The 22405-nt window shown below is 37.0% G+C and overlaps 2 protein-coding genes across 2 annotated transcripts; one reads left to right on the plus strand and one right to left on the minus strand.

The window, feature by feature from the left end:
* Positions 1-352: 352 nt before the first annotated feature.
* Positions 353-19164, plus strand: LOC100777069 (phosphatidylinositol 4-kinase alpha 1). Its single transcript, XM_003522922.4, has 26 exons — positions 353-1571; positions 1917-2258; positions 2378-2539; positions 2915-3085; positions 3233-3391; positions 3488-3615; positions 3770-4076; positions 4364-4532; positions 5674-5891; positions 6742-6900; positions 7019-7201; positions 7776-8315; positions 8424-8783; positions 10053-10267; positions 12046-12229; positions 12409-12545; positions 12636-12786; positions 14772-15038; positions 15514-15591; positions 15758-15802; positions 16252-16424; positions 16530-16725; positions 17107-17247; positions 17950-18158; positions 18368-18529; positions 18624-19164. Exons 1-26 carry the CDS (start codon positions 579-581, stop codon positions 18880-18882), a joined length of 6108 nt encoding a protein of 2035 aa, XP_003522970.1. The 5' UTR covers positions 353-578; the 3' UTR covers positions 18883-19164.
* A 602-nt stretch (positions 19165-19766) lies between these two features.
* LOC102670364 (polyol transporter 5) lies at positions 19767-22405 on the minus strand. Its single transcript, XM_006577861.4, has 3 exons — positions 21911-22405; positions 21151-21497; positions 19767-21072 (listed from the first exon to the last, which is right to left on the minus strand). Exons 1-3 carry the CDS (start codon positions 22038-22040, stop codon positions 20020-20022), a joined length of 1530 nt encoding a protein of 509 aa, XP_006577924.1. The 5' UTR covers positions 22041-22405; the 3' UTR covers positions 19767-20019.

Below are 22405 nucleotides of genomic sequence, written 5' to 3' on the forward strand. Positions count from 1 at the left end.
GATAAATATTTTTCTTTTTGTTACAGTGTACCGATAATTCTTAGTATATTAAGAATTTAATTTAATTAGCACATATTTATAGAATAATTCTTCTTTTACATTATCATTCAATAATTACATTAATGTATGACAAAATTATTTAATTTTATAATATTTATTTAAAGATTATATTTACCATAATATACTAATACCATAAAATAAACAGTATATTAAATTTAGTAAAAGAAAAAATTTATTACCATTACTTAAAAAAAAAGCACGTACGGGAAAGGTTGCCGCGCAGGGCAAAGACCGTATTTAGTCCCCATTTCAAATTTGTAAATTGTAAATGTCACTCTAATCTTAAATGTAATCCTAATTCTCTATTTAATTTTTTTGGTTTTCCAATTCTAATTCTAATCTTAAATGTAATCCCAATTCTAATAGCATTGGCATGGCAATGACCAGAAGAACAGCAACAATGTTGCTGCGTGGTTAGCAGTGAGAGAGAGAAACAGAGAGAATCGAATGCAACAACTCTCACGTCGGGACCAATTTCCCTCCTTCCTTGTTCGAATTTATTTCCCCTGCAAATCGTGATGGAAGCGTTGATCGAGTTATGCGACCTCATTGCGCAGAATCCGTCGCTATTCTCCGACAAGCTCTCGTGGATATGCGACAAATGCCCCCCGCCGGAGTACCTCTCGGCGGGATCTCCTAGGGTTTCGCGCTCTCAGCTCAATGCCGTCCTCGCCGTCGCGCGCTTCCTCTCCAACTGCCCCGATTCCGCCGATCTGCGCCCAAAGTCCGTCGTCCTCGAGTTCCTCCGCTCCGTTCCCCATTCCTTCACGCAATCCTTCTGGCCCCACCCTTTCAGCCTCGATTCCGTCGCCTCTTTCTTCCTCGATTTCATCGGCTACGTCTCCAAGGCCGCACAATCCTCACCGGATTTCGCCGAGGAGCTCGCCGCCTTCGCCGGCGAAGTAGTGATTTCCGCGATCGGCGAACAGCGCTCTGGCATTGCTAGGGCTTTCTTGGCCGCTCTCTCGCAGAACTTTCTTCCAATTTCGTCCTTCGATGCCAACAGATTGGTGACTTGTTTAATCGATCAATTCGCTGCGCCTACGGTGGGGCCTGTTCCAGGCATGCCGAGGGAACAACTTGCTGCGGAAAATTCCTCGGCTCAGAGCTCGCCCATCAGTGTGAACCACCAATCCCTAACCAATTACAATGACAGTCCCGGGAATGAGAATGCTTCGGGTTCCTCGAGCAGTGTGGCTTCTAAGGCCGCGGATGATGTCAGCACGGCGTCGTCGAGAGGGATGGTGAATGGGGGAAACCATGTTTGGAGGACCGGTGCTGATCAATTGGCGCAGAATTTGGGTTTAAATGATGGTGGTCTTGGCGCGTTCTCGTCTGGCCAACAAGTTGTTTTGTTCGAGGAAGAGTCTGTGGAGTTCTTGGAGAGGCAGGAAATAGCTTTTAAGTTGATTGCTCACGTGTTGGAGAAGGCCCACGTTGAACCTGCGCTTTTGGAGCAGGTTAGGTTAATCGGGAAGAAGCAGATACAGTCCATGTCTGTGTTTCTGAAGGTATATTTTGTTCCTAACTATGCTTCCCTCTGTAGTCACTTTATTTGTTATGCTTGTGTAAATTAGTGAGTGTCTTGGTTTACTCACTGTGGTTTTTGGAATGTAGTTAAGAGAAGTGCTAGTAACACATTTTTTATCTCACTCTTTACTATTGGTTTAAATTAATTCGAAATTACAAAAATTATGAGTGAGACTCGTTAAATAAGAAGTGAGACCTACAATTTTTTATGATTGCCAATAAAATTCAGTTAATAATAGAGAGTTTTCAAAAGAGTGTGTTGCTAGCATTTCTATCTAGGTTAATTTTAAGAGTGAGCTGTGTTTCATGTTTGTATGTTCTTGCAGATAAGGAAGAGGGATTGGCATGAGCAGGGGTCTCTTTTAAAAGCTAGGATTAATACCAAACTGTCAGTTTATAAAGCAGCGGTGAACCTGAAAATCAAGAGCCTCTCAGCACTGGATTCCGATTCGAGGTCTGTTAAGAGGTTGGTTTATGAGGCAGTTGCGATATTGATAGATGCTGCCGAGGCGTGCTTACTCTCTGGATGGCGTAAGTTGAGATTGTGTGAAGAGCTCTTCAGTTCATTGCTTCTTGGGGTAGCACATATTGCTATTGCCCGAGGAGGACAGCCGCTGCGTATTTTGCTCATTCGCCTAAAGCCAATTGTTCTCAACGTTTGTGCTCAGGTACGCTTTGTCACTTTTCAATATTACATTTCCATTGATGATTTCTTTTCAAACTTACAATCCAATTGGCATTCAATTTCATGATTTTTTTTTTTAATTTTGAAATATTTTTGTGGCAGCCTGATACATGGAGTAATACCCACGGAGGCATGTTTGAGAGTGTCATGAAGGTCAGCTGTCAGATAATTGAATCCTGCTGGAATAAGGAGCGAGCCCCTGTTGACACATACATAATGGGATTAGCCACAAGCATACGTGAACGAAATGATTATGAAGAACAGGTACATATACTAATGGTCACATGTGCACTATGCAGAAACTGGCTATAAATAAAAATAAATGTATATCTGGTCATGTCAACACTGTACTGTCCTTTTTTTGTTTTTGTTTTTGTACATATCTATGCAAAAAACATCATGTCTGTACGTTTCCATATATATTATGGACTTATACTTCAGTGTTCACTCCCTTTAATCTCATCAGTTGCTATTGTAATTATATCCATTCATATGGTTAGTATAGTAGATTTTTCCTGTTTCATCTGCATCGTATCTTGTCCAAAATTACTGACATCTTTTTAAGTTTGTTAAGATTTTATTGTATCTATTAATGTATTAAGTTATTTGCTTGCTTATGGAATCTTGTCTTGCCATCAGGACAACCAAGAGAAACCTGCAGTTCCTTTTGTACAGCTTAATGTTATACACCTGTTTGCTGAGCTGAGCGCTGCAGTCAACAAGTCTGAGCTGGTAGACGTGTTATTACCTCTTTTTATTGAAAGCCTAGAAGAGGGTGATGCTTCAACTCCTAGTTTGTTGAGACTCCGAGTATGGAACTTTGTCTTCAGAGCATGTATTTTGAAATTGATATGAAATTTGTCAACATATTTTATGACCCTCCTCTTTGTTCAATAATCTGTCAGTCCTTTGGCTTCTTTTATTATGATTCTTACATTTTTATTGTGATCCATACAGCTTCTTGATGCCGTGTCTCGAATGGCCAGTTTAGGTTTTGAGAAATCTTACCGTGAAACAGTGGTTTTGATGACTAGAAGTTACCTGAACAAACTTTCCAGTGTAGGATCAGCTGAAAGCAAAACAGAGGCAACTGAAGCCACAACTGAGCGAGTTGAAGTATGTAGTATATCTTAAAATGTCAACATGTTCGATTTGGTTTGTTTGGTGTAATAAACTGTCAAATGGATTCTCACTAGTTGAATTACATTCTAGACTCTACCCGCAGGATTTCTTCTTATTGCTAGTGGTCTTACTAGTGATAGACTGCGTTCAGATTTTCGTCATCGATTGCTCTCCCTATGCTCAGACGTTGGTTTAGCTGCTGAGGCTAAAAGTGGAAGGTACTCCTTTTTTCTATGCCGAGCACATGAAATGTCAATGTTCTAATAATGTTTGAAATTTTTGTTGAGAATTTGGATAGGTATAAATTCAACTTCATTTCCATGATGAGTTATGCTTTCTGAAGATATCACATCTGATGCTTACTCACTGCAGGAGTGGAGCAGATTTCCTGGGTCCTTTGCTCCCTGCAGTTGCTGCAATTTGTTCCGATTTTGATCCTACTTTAAATGTGGAGCCATCACTTTTAAAACTATTTCGCAACCTATGGTTCTATGTTGCTCTTTTTGGCCTAGCGCCACCGGTACAGAAGACTCCAGTAACTACAAAGTCAGTTTCAAGTACACTGAACAGTGTGGGAAGCATGGGTGCAATTTCCCTTCAAGCTGTAAATGGACCATATATGTGGAATGTGGACTGGTCTTCTGCTGTTCAACGAATTTCTCAGGGGACTCCTCCACTAGTAAGTTGATCATAGAAGATCTTCAAATTTTGGGTAAACAATTCCATTGGAGTTTTTTGCTGTGCATGTTTATAGTTTTATATAATAACATTGTGAAATTTGTTGCTTTGCCTTGTTATTGTCTTATAGTATATTTATGCTTCATCGTGCAGTACTATTTAGTTTTTTTTTCCGTGCTTTCCTAGGTTATTATGAATTCAATAGCTTTCTCTATCACCCCCAAAATTTAATAGTTTACCGTGCACTATACTGAAGCTTTACTTTTATATCTTCCTGTTTTTGCCCAGGTTGTTAGCTCAGTGAAATGGCTCGAGGATGAGTTAGAACTAAATGCTTTGCACAACCCAGGCAGTCGTCAAGGCAGTGGCAATGAAAAGGCTGCACTTGCACAAAGAGCTGCTCTTTCTGCAGCTTTAGGAGGGAGAGTTGATGTCACAGCAATGACCACAATCTCAGGTGGATTGCACTTGTTTTATATTTAGTAATTCTCTAAGTATATGAATTATCAACACCTTCAGATTTCTAGGAAGGTGCCGCATCTTGTGTCAGGCTCATCAGATCCTTTGCTTGTATAACACTCCTTTCCATGTCACACACATTGCTGTTGGATACAATTCATTGTAAAGTTCAGGATGATATTTGACAAGAGCCTTGGGAGAATCATACCACTAAAGCTAGTCGTTGTAATTGGGGAACCCATGGACTTGTAAACCCCCCACTAGAATCCCATACTTCCAATGTGGGACTCAGGTCCCATACCTTGCATCCATACCCTATTCCCACCAAGCTTCACAGTCCCAACGCCCACACAAGGGTTGGCTATGCACTAGCCCTTTGACTAGTTCCGAGCGAACACTGCAATGTTGGCATCATCACCCATGCTGCTTGTTTGCAATTGAGTGACATGTTGGAAGGCTCTGATATCAATTAATAAGAACCTTGGGAGAACCACACCACAAAAGCTAGCTATTGTAGTTGGGGAGCTCAAGGGCTTATAAACCCCACACTAGAATCCCATACTCCTAATGTGGGACTCAAGTTCCATAGCGATTGGATCCTAACAATATTTCACATACCTTGGACAGTGTTTGAACAGGTTGGCATGTCTTAGACGGTGTTTTCCATATGACTTGTTCATAGCCATGTGCCATTGATAAACGTCAAAATTAATTATTTCTTCTATGACATGTTTTGTGATCAACTTCATATTATATAGAAGTGTGAACTTAGCTATTATTGGTTTGTGAACATGAATCAACCTTTCAAGGTTAATGTGATTGTTTTTATTATTTAATCATTTTTACATATTGGTTATACCCACAGCTCGTTATAGCCTTGTGCTGTTGAGTATTGACGATTTTTATTTGCCACTGTTTTATATATTTAAGTTCTTATGTCCAATTTTTTTGCAGCTGGTTAAATTTACACTTTTTTAGCCTGACAAATAGGAAAATTACAATTTATAATGTGGTTTCTTGTTTTATATTTAGGTTGGAGTTACTCCCTTCCCCCTTCTTAACTCTGATATTCATTTTTGTATAACCTCCTCTCTATCATGACTGTTGTGGTGCTTTTCTTTTGTTTATTTGTTTGCCAGGAGTGAAGGCTACTTATCTTCTTGCTGTAGCTTTTCTTGAGATCATCCGCTTCAGCAGCAATGGTGGAATCTTAACTGGTGGCACCACTATGGATGCTGCAAGAAGTGCCTTTACTTGTGTCTTTGAATATCTCAAGACTCCAAATTTAATGCCAGCTGTCTTCCAGTGTTTAGCAGCAATCGTCCACAGGGCTTTTGAAACAGCAGTGTCATGGCTGGTAGACATTAGTTTGACCTTTTTACTACATTTATTGCTAATACTTCCCATTATGTGTACTCATGAGGGCCATAAACCTCAACCCACGAAGCTAGGACACACGTTTACTTAGTGATAAGCAGTTATTGTCTAAATTGAGCTAGCATTTGTTTACTATTCATCCCAAAGATTTAAGGTGGTATGAAAAATAGCTATGTATGTATATGTAAAACAAGTCTATGTTCTCTGTTTCTTGTTTGAAGAATGTTACTTTTCATTAGTTTGACCTTTTAACTACATTTATTGCTAATACTTCCCATTATGTGTACTCATGAGGGCCATAAACCTCAACCCATGAAGCTAGGACACACGTTTACTTATTGATAGTTACTGTCTAAATTGAGCTAGCAATTGTTTACTATTCATCCCAAAGATTTAAGGTGGTATGAAAAATAGCTATGTATGTATATGTAAAACAAGTCTATGTTCTCTGTTTCTTGTTTGAAGAATGTTACTTTTCATCTATGTAAAACAGCATAAGGGTTACTCTTTAGATAATTAGCATCTGCATTTACTTATTTTTATGTCCAAAATTGAACTTGTTCAAAAGAAATTTGAACATTGTTATATCTGTATACTTGTATTGACAAATTCAATGGGTTCATGCCCTTTCAAGTGATCATGAATTTTTATGGTGATCTAATCTAGATTAGGCGTATGTGACCTAATGGTTGTGGTTATAGCTTATTTACCGGTGCTCTTATTTATGTGCCTGTTTATGTTTTTCTTTTTGTTAAAGACTGGTTTTTGTGTTGTTATCTATGTCTTTGCACTATATGGATTATGTACACAACTGTTTGGTCCGGCTTCAGGAAGATCGAGTTTCTGAAATAGGCCATGAAGCTGAGACCCGAGATTCAATACTTACAATGCATACCTGTTATCTAATAAAAAGTCTGTCCCAGAGGGAGGATCATATACGAGATATTGCAGAGAACTTGTTGACTCAACTCAGAGATAAGTTTCCACAGGTAAATTTTCAACAGTATGTTATAAATATGCTTAAATGTATATGTAGTTAATTGCCTAATGTGTCTCTGCCTTTTTTTAACATCTGCAATATATTTAAGATTAATGGTATCTTTGCAGGTTTTATGGGATTCTCCTTGCATAGACTCTTTGCTATTTTCATTTAATGACGACTCTTCCACTACCATCATCAACGATCCTGCTTGGACAGCAACAGTCCGTACCTTGTATCAGAGAATTGTTCGAGAATGGATAATAAAATCAGTTTCTAGTGCTCCGTGCACTAGCCAGGGCCTTCTTCAGGTTGAAGTGATCTGTTTCATTGATGAAAATCAATATTTAAAGTTTTTATAGTTTCCTTGTCATCATTGTCTCAACAGAAGGGTGCATGCTTGCTTTGAAGGGTGCTAAGATATGCTGTTTCCTGTATGTAACTAGAATTATGATTTTTATTTGAAAACTAAAATACAAATCCCTATTTTAAGCTAGTGTCAAATGTTGGATGATATTCTTTTCCTCGGGGTGAGCATCATTCTCTGCACAAAAAGTAATTTTTATAGATACTTTGAGGTTTGATTTTCTGTGCTTTTGCTTCTTCTGTTAATTCCCTTCATTTGCCCTTCTATCTCCTTGTTTTCATACCGTAAGTAATGGTCCATATATGGCTACACTACTGATTGTTGTTAACTTTCATTCAGAAATTGTTCCCAAAATGTGGTGGTTGCACACATTTTATTGTGCCTTAATTCCTTCCACTTGTTAATGCATATATCTTTCTGTTTAAATTTTCTATAGGTGACATTGTAAAAATATCTTTATTTTGATTAAGTCCTCATAATTTTCTCTTTGCACCATCTCTGTATGCATTTCATGTCAGGATAAACTCTGTAAAGCAAATACTTGGCAAAGAGCACAGCCCACAATTGATGTTGTTTTACTTTTATCTGAGATAAGAATTGGCACCGGGAAAAATGACAATTGGCCAATACAAACAGCAAATATTCCTGCAGTCACGGCTGCAGCAGCTGCAGCTTCAGGGGCAAACTTAAAAGCATCAGAGTCTTTTAATTTGGATGTTATTAGTTCTGGTAAGTGTAACCAAGCTGCAGCGACAGTTAAGTGCAACCATGCTGGAGAAATTGCTGGGATGAGAAGGTTGTATAACAGCATTGGTGGATTTCAGTCCAGTACTGCACCTTCTGGTCTTGGACTTGGAGCTGGGCTTCAAAGAATTATATCTGGAGCTTTTCCTCAGCAGCCACAAGCTGAGGATGACTCGTTCAATGGAATGTTGCTTAATAAGTTTGTGCGATTACTTCAACAGTTTGTCAACATAGCAGAGAAAGGTGGGGAAGTGGTCAGGTCTGAATTTCGTGATACTTGCTCTCAGGCCACTGTGCTGCTTTTATCAAATTTGGTAAACACATTTCTTGTTAGTATTTTAGTTGTTAATACTATAAGTTAGAATTCTCAGGGAATCTATATTTTGTACCTTTATCTGAGTTATGTTTTTCTTATGGACAAGAGTTCTGGATCCAAATCAAACGTGGAGGGCTTCTCACAACTTCTTCGTCTTCTTTGCTGGTGTCCTGCTTACATTTCCACTCATGATGCAATGGAAACTGGTGTTTTCATATGGACATGGTTGGTTTCTGCTGCACCTGAACTTGGAGCTCTCGTTCTTGCTGAGCTTGTTGATGCATGGTTATGGACAATTGACACCAAGCGGGGTCTTTTTGCATCTGAAGCAAGGTATTCTGGACCTGCTGCAAAACTCAGGCCTCACCTATCCCCTGGGGAGCCTGAATTGCAGCCTGAGACTGATCCCGTGGAGCAGATAATTGCTCATCGACTATGGCTTGGATTTCTAATTGATCGCTTTGAGGTTAGGCATTGGTCACCATATTTTTTGATGTACATTTTCTCATTTTGCCACTTTATCTAAAAATTATAATGATTGCCTTTTGTAAATGTTTGTTTTGATCTTAGGTGACCATACTGCGTTTTCATATTCCTATTGTATAAACAAAATTCATTAATTCATGACTGATTATTGGGTAAATTGTTTAGTTTGAGTAACCTAAGATTTGCCTTTGAATCACTGTTCACATTGCGATTGTTAATAAATTAATAATCAATAAATCATTAGTTGAAGTTGCTGTCAGGATTACATTTACATGGAAGTTATATTTTGTTTGGTGCTATATATAAATGGGCATAGTTAAATGTGAAATTGGTAGGGTCGAGTATTTGATTTCTCTATTAATCTACTGTATTTTTAGTAAACAATTATGTTATAGTTGTTTGATGCGGATTAATTAATGAATTCAGGAACTTATTCATGAAGCACTCTTTATTTGAAGATTGATAGTCAGTTCTTGGTTAGTGGATCTTGTGGGATATTATTTTAGTGTTAAATTGCCATCAAATGTTACTCGCTCTGTCCCATAATATTTGTCATACTAGGTTTTTTTTACTTAGACCAAGAAAAATCAATAAATAGATGAAAAATAGTAGTAATTTTACAAAAATTAACCTTCTCATCATTAATTCATTTATAGATTTTGTTGCCCATCATTAATATTGTGAGAGATATAAGTGGAAAAAAATAATTAATGTTACGTTAATCGGACAAAAGCAGAATACCCCGATCAAAGAAATCTTGAATTATCTATCTCAAACCAAGAAAAAGATATTGAAAACGATTATGTAGGATCAGACAGTGAAAAGAATAATAAGGGTATAAAGAAGAAGAAAGACAAGAACAAGATGGAGGCAGAACTTAATTTCTTACTAAGAAATTTTTTGATTTTACATTTAAATTGGAATAATTTCTTAGGTCAAAGAATATTTAACAATGTCAAAGTATATTAAAAGCTAAGATGACAATTATTTTGGGACTTATTTTTTCTTATTATGGGACGGAGGGAGTAGTTGCTAGTGCTTTTTATGCTGGTTGACTAATTGTGAATGAATATGTTGATAAACTTTGTGATTGACCTATTGAAGTAAGATAAATTGCTCGAAGAAGGCATTGGCACATTGCCTTACCCTTACTTCCTTTACTGTATTAAATACTGAATCTAGTTTCAGCTTCAAATATTGGAATTATTTAAATTAATTCCCTGAATCATTCTTATCCTGTCTCTTGTAGGCAATTCGACACCAAAGTGTGGAGCAACTTCTGCTTTTTGGTAGGATGTTGCAGGGGACAACAAAGCTTCCCTGGAATTTTTCACACCATCCTGCGGCCAGTGGCACTTTTTTCACTCTTATGCTTCTAGGGCTCAAGTACTGCTCTTGCCAGTTTCAGGGCAATCTGCAAAAATTTCAGATGGGGCTTCAGCTGCTGGAAGATCGGATATATAGGTGAACACGGGTGTCTCTTGTAGTTTTTTTTTGGCATTCTTGGTGCATTTCTCCTAAATTGTTCTTTTTCTTTACCTGTGCTAACTGCTAAGAGTAGTGCTGGCAATAGTACTTTGTTTGCTATTATTTATTCATCAATTTGTGCCTTTCTTCTTCTTCATGAAGCATACATTTTGTATTCATTGCTCAGCTCCTCTCTTCTTGCATGGTTTTAATTCCCTGATCTTGGCGGCTTGAAACATTTTCTGGAAACTGCACAACTTAGGACTACTTTTTTAGAGCGCCCCCCTCCCACTGCCACATTATGTTCTCCATGATTTAATAATCATAAATTGTCACCCCTTATCTTTCAGTTCTGACCAATAAATAATGGTTGGAAAGTGAGCTCTAATTTATTTTTTATTCAAGCTGAATGCTTTGCCCTGTTTAAAAATATTCAGGAAATTACTGAGATGATGGAAGTAAATAGTTTATCTTTTGTATTCTTTTATTTTATCTTTTCTACTGAAAATCAAGAAGAACCAAGCCCTGTTCCACTGACAATAAATATTTATGTCTCTTAGGGTCCATTTGATTTGCTAAAAAGTAAGGACAAGACAGGACAAAAATATTTGTTCAATCATCAATGTTTGATTTTAAAAATGAACATGGAACAGAACAAAAAAGAGGTTGAGGGACAGGACAAAAACTTCTTTTCTTGTTACTCAATTATCTATGGGACAACTTTTTGTTCCCAGTACAAGACATTCAAAAGACCAAAACACCCACATATCTCTCTTCTCTTTCCCCCACCTCTCCCTCTCCTCAGTTTCTTCTTCCCACTATCATAATAAAATAACTGCCCGTGAAACTGCCAACGTTATATGATGCTGCACATTGCTTCTTCATTAAAAAACTGAAACGTAAACATTTTACGCTAGAATATAAAAAAGCTGATATAACAAATATAGAAGTTGTGACAATTTTAAAATTATATAAGAAATAGACATGCAACTGAGTGATATTATGAATAAACTTATCAATATATATAAATTTTTTTATTTGTTTAATTTTAATTATATATTATGCATATATATAAATAATATTACGAACAAATTTTTTATATTTCAAAGATAATATATTATATAATATATATTATGAAATACAATAATATATTATTTTTTGATAATGATGATGATAGTAATAATAATGAATTATATTAAGATATTTAATTTTAAAAAGGGTATTATAGTAAATTTTATATTATTTTTCCTGTGCTGTCCAGACTCCAGTGTACACCAAACAATAGACTGGACAAAAATTTGTTCTGTGCTGTTCTCCTTGTACTGTACCTCAAAGCCATTATATTAGAAAACTTAGCTTACTCAGTAAGCTAAAGAGAGGTAAGTACAAAATACAGAGCTCTGAACATAGCAGGTACAACAGGTATACAAAAGACAAAAAATAAAATGTAAGCTACTACTCTAGGTACATCATAACCTATTTTCCAACAAACACACCGTTAATAGTGTTAAATCTGTTATTTATTTCAATTTGAGTTGGAACATTTGGTAGATTAATCAACTGAATGTGTGTGGGTGGGGGGGATGGTATAACTGCAAAGGACTTGTCTGGTATTTCATGTTAGCTCTGTACTAAAGTAGATTTTAGGCTATTATAAATATTTTTAATGGGCTATTCTGCTGGAGCAATAGTTTCTTGCAAAGATAGGGACCAAAATTGGATTCATGATGTTCACCATTCTTATTAATTGATTTTTTTTTTTGCTTCATTTGTAGGGCATCTTTGGGTTGGTTTTCTTTTGAGCCAGAATGGTATGACACAAACTATACAAACTTTGCTCAGTGTGAGGCTCAATCTGTTTCTCTATTTGTTCAATACCTTACAAATATGAAAGGAGATACTGTCCAAGTTGGTTCAAAAGGAAATGGACAAGAAAATGGGAATCCTTTGGCTGATGTGGTAATAATTCAATGTCTAGCATTAACATCTGCTTACACTGGGGACTTTGGAACATTAAATTGTTGACTTTAAATAATTGTCATGTCCTTTTTAATTTTTTTATCTTTCTCTATAAAGTGGTTTTAACATTCCCATTGGACTTAAAAATATCCTAATCCTAATTTCTACATTTGTGATAGAGTGATCACCATCATCCTGTTTGGGGTCAAATGGAGAACTATGCTGCAGGAAGAGAAAAACGGAGGCAGCTACTTTTAATGCTTTGCCAGCATGAGGCTGATAGGCTTGATGTCTGGGCACAGCCGACTAACACAAAGTATAAATATCTGTTTCTGACCACTGGAATTTCGTTATATGTTTTGTTTTTCTTGTCCTAAGCTTTCAAATATCTGGTATGTATTTTCAGGGAAAGTAGTTCCCGACCCAAGATTAGTGCAGATAAATGGATAGAATATACTAGGACTGCCTTCTCTGTGGATCCTAGGCTTGCTTTATCCTTGGCCTCAAGGTTCCCGACCAATGCATTTGTAAAAACTGAAGTAACTCAGCTTGTACAGGTAAGTTTTCTTCTTCTTGTTTTTTCAATAATAGAGTTTGTGAACAGGAAGTCCTAGTCAGTTGAGTGTCTGCAAAATGGGAATTGTTTTAATAAGTTAAAATTTAAATGTTTTTAGCAACTACTGTTGTCTATGTTCTCTTGTCAGACAGTGGAAGGTTAGGCTTGGATTTATGGTAGAAAATGTAGGATTGGAGGGTTACAGTGAGTTGGTAATTGCAAGAGGTGTCTTAAAGTAATATAATGTGGTTTAAGGAGGGGTCAATTGGTTTTGGGCATGAAGTGTAAAAGTACCTTCTGCAAAAGGTTTTTGGTTTTGATAGAGAAGATTGAGGTGTGGCAACTGCGGTTTTGAATGATATTCTGTCTAGTGCCAAATAAGTCAGGTCTGGGTGGTGTGAAGTGAAAAAACCATAGTAGTGACAACAAACCTAGGAATGGCATAGAGTTTGATTGCATTGCACAGCTGCGAATAAAGCAGTTTGCTGCCAGCATTCGTAAGCTGATCATTCTATCAAAAGAAAGCATTACAAGTGTTTAGATTGACCTCCCATGAATATCCTATTCACACAAGGATATGGACTACTACTATTGCATAGGGAAACTAATTGGTCGACTAACTGCCTGCCTTCACTTAGACACTTACATTATCTTCCTCTATTAATATCCTGCCTCTGCTACTGCAGTTGTGGAGCTAACTAGCTAACAATTAAAACTTTTCTAACAACTTTAACTAACAAGGTCTAACTAGTCGAGGCAGGCCCGCTTGATTCCTTGGGACTATCATTATTTCTCCTAATGTAAACACTCTTAATTGGGGTTGGTTGCTAATCACATTAAGAAGTCTATCAGCCACTAAAACTAAATACAGTAATACGGTAATACCTACATTGGGGATCAATTCAACCTGAAAAGCTTAAGCTGTTCGGAGGAAGAACACAGCTGGTTTTATCATCTAATAAACCTCCTCATACAAGAGCCCTCTAGTGTTTAAGGATGTACGAGGCACAAGTCTACGTTACCTTGTGTTGGAATTATTTAATTAATGAAGAATGCTGGTGGCGTGGTGCCAAGGATCAAACACTTGACCATTAGGTCACAAAGGCTCAAATACCATGTAATGGCCCAACACGACCTATAAGCTTGCTTAACTTTGGGATGGTGCCATGGTAGCTTATGAGTTGTTTTATTTCTCTAAAAACTGAAATAACACAAAACCAAAGCCCAAATACAACCCAGTACCAGTACATAATAATTTCTCTATATGTCACATTATATAATGCAACAACTTACTAATATCATTAACCAACAATAAGGTTATCTAGCAAGGTTATGGACCATACAATCTGCACCGAAATGAAACCTAGACCAAAATAGAGATGATTTGATTTGTAGCTTATGCTTTCTTGATAATAGTATATGTTGTGTCGTGTATCTTGAAGGCAAGGAATAGAGAAAGGAAATGTGTTGGTTGATGATAAAAAAACTAATATTTTACATGGAAAAAATATTTGATTTTATGTCTGATCTTATATCTAGCTGCTGCAACAAATTTTGGCTTATTCACAAGCATTTTTAGTTACACATTTGGGTTGGATGAAGATGGGAAATTGAAACTTAAAGTAAACAAATACATTTATTGCTTAATAGGATGCTGTTGAACTGGTTGTCCTAAACTGAAATTTCATACATTTTAAATTCTAATAAGAACTTTCAGTTATATAGTTATTGCTCAAAAGCAATATTCTGTGTTCAAGGAGTAAATATAATCATCCTTACCCAAGTTATTTTCTGTCATGCCCGATAATTCTATACCCACACACACACACACATTTATATTTACCTGCAAAGGGGAGAATTTATTCTTGTGTTGTGTAGCTTTTTTATTTTTTATTTTTTCATTCCTGTGGTTCTTGCTGCGCTCTCTCATTAACTCGTCCAAATTCATTTTCTTGTAAAATATGAGACAATACCTTTGCTTTACAGGCAAATATAGTGGATGTGCGCAACATACCAGAAGCATTACCTTACTTTATCACCCCAAAGGCAGTTGATGATAATTCAGTGCTCTTGCAACAATTGCCTCATTGGGCTCCTTGTTCTATTACACAAGCTCTAGAGTTTCTTTCTCCTGCATACAAGGGTCATCCACGGGTCATGGCATACATTCTAAGGGTTCTGGAATCCTATCCTCCTGAACGAGTAACTTTTTTCATGCCACAGCTGGTGCAGTCGTTGCGACATGATGAAGGGGTCAGCTTTCCTCCTACTGTTTGTCAATGGTCACGTAAAACCTGATTTTACCTTTTTTCTTTCACCATTTCTACAGCATAAAGAATCCTTGTGTTTTTAAAGTTGTGATCACATTGAGATTTTGAAAAGATCATGGGTGCTCAAACAAAAATGTCAATATATTAATGTTTTTCACCCTGTTGAATCTCATTATGCATTGTTGTCTGAATTTTTTTAGTCCATTCTCCAATTTTTTTTCTTTAAACATATAAAGTATTTTGACATCATAAAAGATCCCATTGAGTGAAACATCTTCAGCTCAGACATTTCACAAATGAAAATTTCTAACCTTTTTTGAAGTTTTTTAAATTGAACATTTTCTTAAGTTAATCTCTAATAAATAATAATTGATGTATAAGTGTAAATAACATCAGTCCAATAATGACTTTCAATGTGTTTTTGCTTAGTGACCAATTGCATACATTTATTTTTACAGAAATTGGTTGAAGGGTATTTGCTTAGAGCTGCTCAAAGAAGTGACATATTTGCCCATATTCTTATCTGGCATTTGCAGGTATAACCTGTGATTGTTATTTTTTACTTGTTATACAATTTATTCTTATTTATAATTGTGTTTTTCTTACCTGTAGATTATGCTCCCTTTGTCAATATATGCATTCATTACAAGTTATTTGTTTTTTATTTAATAAGTGGTTAAACACTGATTTTATTTTGGGCAGGGTGAGACTGTACCTGAGACAGGAAAAGACCCAAACAGTGGGAAGGTATGCCAAAAGAATGTTTCTGTATATCTAGTATAATTTAACTAATATAGTTAATAGTTAATCAGTTATTGCTAATATAGTTAATAGTTTGAACTCTAGTCCACATCAAGTGTTAGGATTTGTGTGTCAGGTGTTAGAATATGCAATGAGAAAACACTATCTTGAGTTTATTATCAAGATGACATTTGCTCAGATTACATTAAGTTCCTCAATTTTTAGATACATGTTTCTAGTTTTGTCTTTACTCTTTGAAACTAGCATTCGAATATGTTGCACTACTTTTAGTACTTTGTGAAAACTGAAAATACAACTGAGAAATGTTAGCAACACACTCTTTCAAACACACTCTTTATTAATATATTCAAAGTGAATTCTTTGTTTTCATTATAGAATCTTTTTTTTTTTTTAAATCATACTTTATAGATTTTATCTCTGTATTTTTATTTCAGAATGGTTCATTTCTAGAACTGCTGCCAGCGGTAAGGCAGCGTATAATTGATGGTTTTAATCCAAAGGCACTTGACATATTTAAAAGAGAGTTTGATTTCTTTGACAAAGTTACATCCATCTCTGGTGTACTATTTCCACTCCCTAAAGAAGAACGCCGAGCTGGTATCCGGAGGTACTGGCCAAATGTCTGAAGGCTTATTTTTATTGTGGATTTTTATGTTAAATTTTCAATGTGTCTTTGATAGAAGTTAATGTTTATTTTTACCATATGTGGTAGGGAGTTGGAGAAAATTGAAATGGATGGTGAGGACCTTTATTTACCGACAGCTCCTAACAAGCTTGTTAGGGGTATTCGAGTAGATAGTGGTATTCCCTTACAATCAGCTGCAAAAGTCCCAATCATGATAACTTTTAATGTAATTGATCGAGATGGGGATGAGAATGATGTAAAGCCACAAGCTTGCATTTTCAAGGTTAGCTGGGTTGTATTTATGATGATATCCTGTTATCATGTCAACAAAACTGCAGAAGATTAGGCTATTGGGGCTTAGCGAATTAGCCCTCTTTAATTATATTTTTATACAGCTAATTTTTACTCCAGTTATACATGTATATTCTCTTAAAATATACTTTAGTTTTTTTTCCTTTTTTTGTGTGTGGGTTGTTAGATGGCTAGAGATAGTTTCAAATGAAATATGAACCAAATAAAGAGTAGTGATATGTTTGGAGTATGGCTAGTGTTACATAAACCATTTTTTTTTTGTAGCATGTTTATTTTCTTGCTTCTTGTCAATTGTGCTTAATATATGCTTGTGTTTTGTCATTCTTGGGCTGACTGTTCTCTTGCATTTAAGGTTGGAGATGACTGTAGACAAGATGTTCTTGCCCTTCAAGTAATAGCACTACTTAGAGATTTATTTGAAGCCGTTGGCTTAAATCTTTATCTATTTCCTTATGGTGTACTGCCTACTGGTCCTGAGAGAGGTATAATAGAGGTGAGTTTATTCTCAGTATGCTATATCATCGTGAAAATTTTGTGGCTCATCTGTCAAAGTATTTTCTTGATGAGAATGAAGAATGCTACTGCAGTAATAACTGCCAAATTATGGTAGTACTTGGAAGTGTAACTTTAAGCAATGTATTTCTTTTTGAGCAATTGGATTCTCAGTCTAGGACATGGAACTGTCATGGTTATCAAACTCATGCTAAACACAAGTTTTATGATATCCTAGGACACAAACAAGTTGAATCACATATAAAATCTTTTTATCAAACATGAGAGCTTTTACACATTAGCTTATGGAGAAGTTCATTTCAGTTTTTCTTATTTTTTTTCTTCTATAAGTGCTTCTGGATATGCTTACCCAAACATGCCCATAGCACAGAATTTGGTTGATTTTGTTGGGTACCTCTGCTGCAACATGTGTATGATGGTTTATGATGCTAATTCTATACTATAAGGGTTAGGTCAAAAGGTTCTGTTATTATTATTTTATATAAACTTCCAATGACTTCCAATCAGTTTCCTTGTTATTATTTTATACTATAACTTATTTTTTGACCTTGTATTTCTAAAACAATATCAAATGACTTCCAATCAGTTTCCTTGGGAACAAGATTCAATGTTAATTACTCGTGTCATATATGGGGTAATTGTTTTGTGGATTTGTAATTTTTTTATTTTTCACATTTTCCAGGTTGTGCCAAATACGCGCAGTAGAAGTCAGATGGGGGAAACAACTGATGGAGGTTTGTTTGAGATATTTCAGCAAGATTATGGGCCTGTTGGGTCTGCCAGTTTTGAGGCTGCACGCCAGAACTTTATCATTAGCAGTGCTGGTTATGCTGTTGCTAGTCTTTTGCTTCAACCAAAGGATAGGCACAATGGGAACCTTCTCTTTGATAAGTAAGATCTTTGTTTTAATTTCATTACTTTGTCAGCAAGTCAGTTATTATTGCTAGCGGATCTGAATATAGCTTTAGATGCCTATGAAGCATTTGAAAATCCTCATTGTTTGGCTCCCTTTGTTCAATTTATTGGCGATCTTTAGTCCCCCTGCCCTCTTCTGCTTTATGGTCCGATAAATGGCATCACTAATATGCATGCTGATGCAGTGTTGGGAGGCTTGTTCATATTGACTTCGGTTTCATCCTAGAAACTTCTCCGGGTGGGAATATGCGTTTTGAAAGTGCTCATTTTAAGCTGAGCCATGAGATGACACAATTACTAGATCCATCTGGTGTTATGAAGAGTGATACATGGAACCAATTTTTAAGGTAGTAATGGCATTTCTATCTAGATCACAAACTTTTTTTTTTCCTGGATGTCATATAAAACTCAGCGTTCTTTCGCTGTTTATTGTACATGTAGTTTGTGCGTGAAGGGGTACCTTGCTGCCCGTCGACGAATGGATGGGATCATCACTACTGTGTCATTAATGCTAGACAGTGGGTTACCTTGCTTCAGCAGGGGTGACCCGATTGGCAATCTTCGGAAGAGATTTCATCCGGAGATGAGTGAGCGTGAAGCAGCCAATTTCATGACCCATGTTTGTAAAGATGCTTATAATAAGTGGACCACTGCTGGCTATGACTTGATACAGTATCTGCAGCAAGGCATCGAGAAGTGAGATAATATAGAGCTTACCTAACATGTACATTGTTGCTTGTAATTTTACATTCATTGTTGTCTTATGCTTTGATTTTTTGAGGAATTTTCACCGTTATAGTATTGGGGAGGGAATAGTAGTAAATGCCGAATGAAGATTCAAAAGTTCTGTAATATATATATATTTTTTTTTTGGGGGGGGGGAGCGGGGGTTCCTCGTAGTGTAAAAATACAGCTCTGTAATCTTATTTATTAATGGTAAATACAATTCATTGAGGTGATAGGTACAAGCTCCAGTTACTTATCATTATTCGTTAAAAATGCCTATAGTTTTTTTTACCAGACTAAACTAGAGAAATGGTGGTGGGCTTGGATCCTTTTTCATTACCAGAATGTACCCTAAAATCGTAAAAGTGTATTTAACCCATAGCGAATGATGACAGATGATGTATTAATTGATTTAATTCACATGCAACCAAATATGTACCTATTTCGCAAATTAATATGGTAGAATGTGATTTTTCTCCTGTTCAGATACTGCAGCGTCTTAAAGATAATATTTCTTACAATTTCTTTTTTCTCTGAATAAATTTGATTTGCCTTAACTATGTAAAAATTTGGTTTGTCTCTTAATATGTAAAACTTTAATTTTAATTTCTTGGAATGTTTTTTCTTAGCAGGATAAATTCCTTTTTTTGGTAATAGGATAATATTCCTTTTGATTTGAATATGTAAAAGTTTAACTTTTATTGCTTTAAATATACAAAATTTCAGTTTAATCTCTTTTAAACATGGTGTGGCCTGACACCGTTAGTCTATGTAGACTAAAAATAAATATTACTCCGCATCTTATTTTAAGAGACTTAAAATATGTTCATTTTGAAGAAAGTAGCCGAGTAGGTAATAAAATTACATCAAATGATCAAATAATATCCACGGAAAAAGGAAAGGTTACATTAACAATGTAGTTTTCGAATAGCTTACCACACTTATTACCCGTCTCTCTCTCTCTCTCTCCTCATTCATGAAAAGAAGTAGTACTATAATTTTGCGTCGCATACTAGACTTGTTACTACTTAGAAAGCTAATCTAATCTGTTACACACCATTATATTATTATATTATATTGGCTCAAAAGTATTAAGCACGATTATGGGTGGCTAATTGGCTAATTGGATGTCTCCGTTATCACCGTCCTTACCCTTGGACCATGAGGCGAATTTACCAAAGGAGCCTTCCATTTCCTCAAGGGTCTTGCCCTGTGTTTCGGGGAGCATGGTATAGAAGAAGATCCATCCACACATTGCGATTCCCCCAAAGAGGAAGAATGCCCCACCAATAGTGATCTTATTAGAGAGGGACAGGAAAGTCATTGAGATGACCCCACTAGTGACCCTATTCACGACAACTCCCATAGCCGCACCCTGCGCGCGAAGCCTTAAGGGGAAGATCTCGGAGCTATAAACCCACGTGATGGGACCCGCTCCGACGGAGAAAGTGGACACGTAGGACAAAACCATGCCTATGCTCAACCCAATGGCCCACTTGAGGACGGCGCGTGAGTGGTCAATGACGGTGAGACTCAACCCCAGCGTCAGAAGAGAAAACACCATTCCGCCAACACTTGTCAACAACAGCGGCCGACGCCCCACCCGATCCAACAAAAACGTAGCCACTAAGATGAATACGGTTTTGGCGAATCCAACGGCCACGGTTGCCAGAAGCTGTTCCCCATCGGATTCCAGCCCAGCCTTCTTGAAAATCTCGGGGCTGTACAAAACCACGGCGTCTATTCCGGAAGCCTGCTGAAAGAAATGAATCCCGAGAGCGGCTATGAGGATGTGGCGCACCGCCGGTGTAGGGTAAAGGAAGAACTCTTTCCATACACCGCCGCCGTGGTTTCGGTTGGTTACTTGAACGACGTCGTCGGTGCAACTCTCGGGGATGCCAGCAGCAGCTTTGATGTCGGCTAGCCTCTGCTGAGCCTCTTCTTTGGAGTCGGAGGTTTTGTTGAGGACTTTGGTGGCTTCGCCGAGCCTACCTCGCATCACCAGCCAGCGTGGCGACTCTGGCATGGCTAACACTCCCAGCGCTAGGATCACTGAAGGAACCGCCCCAACTCCCAGCATCATCCTCCATCCCAGCTCAAGTGACAGCTTTGAAAATCCGTAGTTTGATATGTATCCTAGCAATATCCCTCCATTTATGAATACCTGAATTCAATATCATAAAACTAACATCTTAACAAACTTAAGTGGAGTCTTGTAATGAGTGTAGGTAGGGCTAGGTACCTCTGGGAAGGAGGTGAGGAAGCCACGACAGGAAGGAGGGGAGACTTCGGTGGTGTAGACGGGGGCGATCATGAGGGCATAACCGATGCCGACGCCGGCGATGAAGCGCGCGAACATAAGAAAGGGATAGTTCGGGGATATTCCCATCAGGATGGCTCCGGCGAAGAAGATGCTTCCGGCAAGGACGATCGTGTAACGCCGGCCGATCCAGTCGGAGGTTCTGCCGGCGAGGCATGAACCTATCAGAGAGTAAAGGTTGATGATGCCTACCAGGATCTCGATTTGCACGTCCGTCAATTTCAAGTCTCTCTTTATGTATATAATCGCTCCACTCATCACCCCAACATCTGTAATCAAGTATATAACATAACATCATATCATGTAATATCTTATGTTGATTGTGGATATGCAATATTCTTGCAGTGAAATAAATTATGACAGGAAGCTCGATAATATTGTTCTTTATGCACACACACACATACATATATATATATATATATATATATATATATATATATATATATATATATATATATATATATATATATATATATATATATATATATATTATTAATTTCCCGAAGAAGAAATGTCTCCTTTTTATTCTACATACTACAACATAAGGGAAGTAACCTATTTATATCAGTTGAAATAGCATGTAGTATAGGACTTGGTGCAGAAAAAGAGAAAACAAAACCTTAAACCTAGCTATGCATGTCGATCCACGTGTAGTTATGATAATTAACACGTACGTACTCACCATAGCCAAGTAATATGGAAGTCATGGAAGCCAAAATGGCACAGGCGAAAGCATACTTGTTCCTTCTGGGTGTCTTTTGAGGATCAAAATCCTGAAGAGATTTTTGAGTTGCTGTTTTTCCCTCAGCCATGATCTTCAATTAATATCGACCCACTAAGAGGCAAATATATATCAGAAACACGTACAGCTGATATGTTATGAATGAGTACGCAGTCTATAATATTTCAGTGGCCATACAATAGATGTGATGTATAATAAGAAGCAATGGTCGAGGTGAGGTAGTAAAATTATGCAGGACAGATAGATAGATGTGTGCCTCAGCTGGCGTGCGTGCTTATATAGAGGAAAGCACATGACCTTAGACCACGGTGCGGTGTCCCTCCCGCATGTATAGTTGAAAGAGTGAAACCTCTACTCTCTCTCAGGTTACGACTTATCAAAATTTGCGACAATAACTAATGGGGTTGCCTAAATTTGTTGTAGGCCAGTCTCATT

The sequence above is a fragment of the Glycine max genome, chromosome 4 (genome assembly GCF_000004515.6).
Source record: "Glycine max cultivar Williams 82 chromosome 4, Glycine_max_v4.0, whole genome shotgun sequence".
Taxonomy (NCBI): Eukaryota; Viridiplantae; Streptophyta; class Magnoliopsida; order Fabales; family Fabaceae; genus Glycine; species Glycine max.